The sequence below is a fragment of the Lactuca virosa genome, chromosome 4 (genome assembly GCF_052849685.1).
Source record: "Lactuca virosa cultivar CGN04683 chromosome 4, Lactuca_virosa_CGN04683_v6, whole genome shotgun sequence".
Classification (NCBI taxonomy): domain Eukaryota; kingdom Viridiplantae; phylum Streptophyta; class Magnoliopsida; order Asterales; family Asteraceae; genus Lactuca; species Lactuca virosa.
The window spans coordinates 325,481,817-325,485,813 of record NC_136429.1 but is presented as its reverse complement, the minus strand read 5'-3'; the positions used below and the strand labels follow the sequence as shown (position 1 = coordinate 325,485,813).

General features: G+C 40.8%; 1 protein-coding gene across 1 annotated transcript; it reads right to left on the bottom strand.

The window, feature by feature from the left end:
* Positions 1 to 3,138: 3,138 nt before the first annotated feature.
* On the bottom strand, positions 3,139 to 3,762 carry LOC145106103 (uncharacterized). The gene is made up of 2 exons (XM_079043147.1): positions 3,620 to 3,762; positions 3,139 to 3,400 (listed from the first exon to the last, which is right to left on the bottom strand). Exons 1-2 carry the CDS (start codon positions 3,760 to 3,762, stop codon positions 3,139 to 3,141), a joined length of 405 nt encoding a protein of 134 aa, XP_078899273.1.
* Between the last annotated feature and the right edge of the window lie 235 nt (positions 3,763 to 3,997).

The window sequence follows — 3,997 nt, the reverse complement described above, 5'->3', positions numbered from 1 at the left end:
CATTAAAAGATAACCAGTTCTAGAACGCCTGGCGAATGGACAACCTAACCAGTCGGAGTCACTGTAAGCAAGTAACTCCAGTTGACCTTCCTTTAGAAGAAGAATGCCTTGCCCTAAAGTAATTTTAAGATAATGCAAAACCCTCAAAGCAGCGTTCCAATGATTTTGACGAGGATCGGATACGAATTAGCTTAAAATATTAACCGAATATGTAATACACGACCGGGTTGCTTGCAAATAAAGTAGTCTTCCAACCAATCGCCTATACAAATTAGCATCAACTTTCCCTTCTTTATCGCCTTTGTCTAGTTTGAGATTTTGTTCCATCAGGAACTTGCTTGGACGACACCCAAGCATACCAAAATCATCTAGTATGTCAATGGTGTAGTTCCGTTGACTAAGTACTAGACCTTCTTGTATGCGTGACACTTCGATCCCCAAGATGTACGTGAGACCGCCAAGATCTTTGATGCTGAATCGAGAATGGAGACTTGATTTGGTACTCTCAATCTTCTTAAAATCATTACCTACAATGATCACATCATCAACAAATATCAAAGTTGTGACAAACACTTCTTTATTCTGATAAATAAATAATGAGTGATCCGCATGTGATTGATGGAAATCAAGTTCTCGCAACACTGAGGTGAACTTGTGATACCAGTTCCTACTAGCATGCTTCAAGCCATACAAAGATTTCTTCAACTTGCAAACCCGCGTGTCACCTTCTTTGCCAAAACCTTGAGGAATCTTCATGTACACATCTTCTTCTAGGTCACCATGTAAGAATGTATTATTCACGTCTAACTGATGTATGATCCAATTATTTTTTACCGTCATGGTTAGTAAAATTCTGACAGCGACGAGTTTGGAAACAGGGGAAAAAGTGCCATGGTAGTCCACACTTTCCATTTGCGTGTATCCTTTCATGACAAGCCTTGCTTTGTAGCATTCTATCTCCCATTTGGTTTGAACTTGATTTTGTATACCCATTTAGAGTCAATAATGCGTTTACCCAGTGTAGTTCAATAAGTATCCAAGTCTTATTTTCTTCCAAAGCACTTATTTCTCTAACCATTGCATCTCGCCACCTTTCACCTTGAGTTGCATGCTTAAAACACTTTGGCTCATAGTGTGTGACTATGGCTGCTAAAAACGCTTTATGAGACTTTGAAAAAAATTTATAAGAGATATAAGAGGAGAGGGGGTGTACCATAAAAGCATATCGATCGGAGGCGGGCAACGGATGATTGATCGACGGGGGTAATTCAACCTCATAGTCACTAAATCGAAGAGGCTGTGTTCGAGCTCGTGAAGCCCTCGTAGCATGGGCATCTCTAGATTCAGTGTGTATGGGAGAGTTATTTTCACTGCTAGGGTTGGTGTGCATGGGAGATGCACCATTACTATCCACATCAAAAGTAGGCGTCACCTCATGGTCAACAATGACGTCACTTTGAGAATCTATATGGGATACAACTTCATCACGTGGAGCCATATAAGTCTCTCTTACATTATTGTCTAATTCAAAAAGTTCGTCTTGTTGCACACTGTCATTTATTAAACCGAATCCCATTGGAAACCGATCTTCTAGAAAGCGAACATCTCTAGAAGTGATTATTTTTCTATTTTCTAAATCATATATTCGATATCCTTTTGTACCTTGGGGGTACCCAACAAACAAACCTGGCCTGCCCCTAGACTCAAACTTGTCACTCTTTGTCTCTGTACTTCGATAATAAGCTAAACACCCAAACACCCTTATGTGATCATAAGTAGGATTTTGACCAAAAATTACCTCATATGGCGTGATACCATTTAAAACTTTGGTTGGCATTCGGTTTATCACATATGTAGCTGTCAAGACACACTCACCCCAAAAGGCCTTTGGTAGGTTTGCTTGAAAGCGAAGGGCACGTGCCGTTTGTAGAAAGTTTCTATGCTTTCGTTCAACCACCTCATTCTGTTGTGGTGTATGAGGACAAGATATCTCCAAAACAGTCCCTTCTTGCGTATAAAAGTCACACATTTTATTAGACACAAAATCACCTCCGTTGTCACATCATATTCGCTTGATTTGTTTTTCAAATTGAGTTTGAACCATCTTGTGAAAGTCTATGAGACATGTACTAGCCTCATGTTTATGTTTTATCAAAAAAGTCCAAACTGCTCTATTAAGTTCATCCACAAGTATTAAGAAATAAAACGCATTGCTAAGAGAATGAGTCATATACCTACCCCACATGTCACAATGTATAAGATCAAAACAAGAAGAGGTTTTTATTTCACTGACAGGAAATGGAAGTCTAGTGTGTTTTTCTTTAAGACAAGCATCACATTTATTAATTTGTTCTTCATTTAAAACACTAACAAAATCTAAATTCGAGATCTTCTTGATTGATGGGTGCCCAAGCCTCTTATGCCAAACCTCAAAAGTCGACATTAAAGCTTCATTCATCTTCACCTTCATTCCCCCATCTGATACAACTCTCCATTGAGGCTACCCGCTCCAGTCAAGTGCTTCGTCCCCAACTCTTGCATCACAAGGAAACCGGGGAAAAATGTAATAGCACAGTTTAGATCATCTGTGAGTTTGCCAACTGAAAGAAGATTGTAATTAAAACTTAGTACAAATAAAACCCCTTTTATTTTTAAACCTCCTGGAAAGGTATGTTCACCCTCCCCCATGATCTGAACCTTGTCTCCATTAGGAACGACGACAGGTGAGTCTTTAAGGTTTTGGGTTTTGTTAATCAAAAAATCACTTCTGTGTGTCATGTGCCCGATGGCTCCCGAGTCAAGAATCCACCCATCATAAATTCCGTTTCTACCTGCCATGTTTGCCATTAATTTTTTTGATACATTCGTTCCTTCCTTGAAGTGCTCAACAAAGAGCCGATATTGCTCGTCTGAGAGTCCGGGGATCGGTCTTGGGCACAACTCCACACAAGCTTATGTGGGTTTGTGTTTCTTACTGGGCCACCATTCTGGATACCCAATAAGTTTGAAACATCCATCCTTGTTGTGTCCATCTCGCTGACAGAAAGAACATCGCATCTTCTTGTCACCATCTGATTTCGAGGATTTTTGCGTCACTTTATTCGCTGGTTGAGTTGCTTGCTTCGACACTGATTGTCGCTATTCCCGTTGTGAATTGTAGTTGACCTGGAACGTTGTTGCCTCAGTCCCCGTCCTTCTTACTCCAACCGTGAGCACTCTTTGTTGCTCGTCTTCCGCTAACAGATGGTACACCGTTCCAATAGATGGTGTCGGCTTCATAGCAAGAACTTGAGTTCTGATGACTGAGAAATCATCATCCAATCCCATCAAGAACTTGTAAGTCCTCTCTTTCTCTTTCAATTTGTTCAGTTGTTTTCCAATTCCACAACCACAACCTTCACTAGTGCATCATGGCGTGGGAAGCACCATCTGCAATTCGTCCCAAATCGACCTCAGTTTAGTGTAATAATGCGAAACAGAACTCCCATCTTGTCTCGTTGCATGGAGTTTTTGATTTAACTCGTACGCACGAGGTGCACCCTCCTTTTCGAATCGCTCTTCAAGGTCTGACCAGATTTCTGAGGAAGTGTTCTCATATCGAACACTCGTTCTTATTTACATCTTTATCGCCGTGGTTAACCACCCTTTTATCATAGTGTCGGATCGAACCCATGTCGTGTACATAGGTGATGTCACTTCAGGCTTCTTGACAGTGCCATCTATTAATCCCATCTTGTTTTTCGCCAAGAGAAAATTTGCCATCTCTTGTTTCCATTCGTTCTAATTGTTGTCGTTCAACAAGTCATTTACTTGGACTTGTTTGGGATAATCCGACGGGTGGATGTAGAATGGCGAACTGGCATCAATCGCCTCATCCTCCTTCTTGTCGGATCCTTATGGTTTGTCTCCCGCCATGCTCGCCGGAGATTGTTATCGTCCCTAGGAAACGATATGCTTTGATACAATAAAAGATTTAGTATAAGCTGAGTTAGATCGG

Coding starts and splice junctions, on each gene's coding strand:
- LOC145106103 (XM_079043147.1), bottom strand. CDS start 3,762: ATGGCAAATTTTCTCTTGGCGAAAAACAAGATGGGATTAATAGATGGC. Junction 3,401..3,619: donor TTAACCACGGCGATAAAGAT/GTAAATAAGAAC, acceptor ATGATGCACTAG/TGAAGGTTGTGGTTGTGGAA.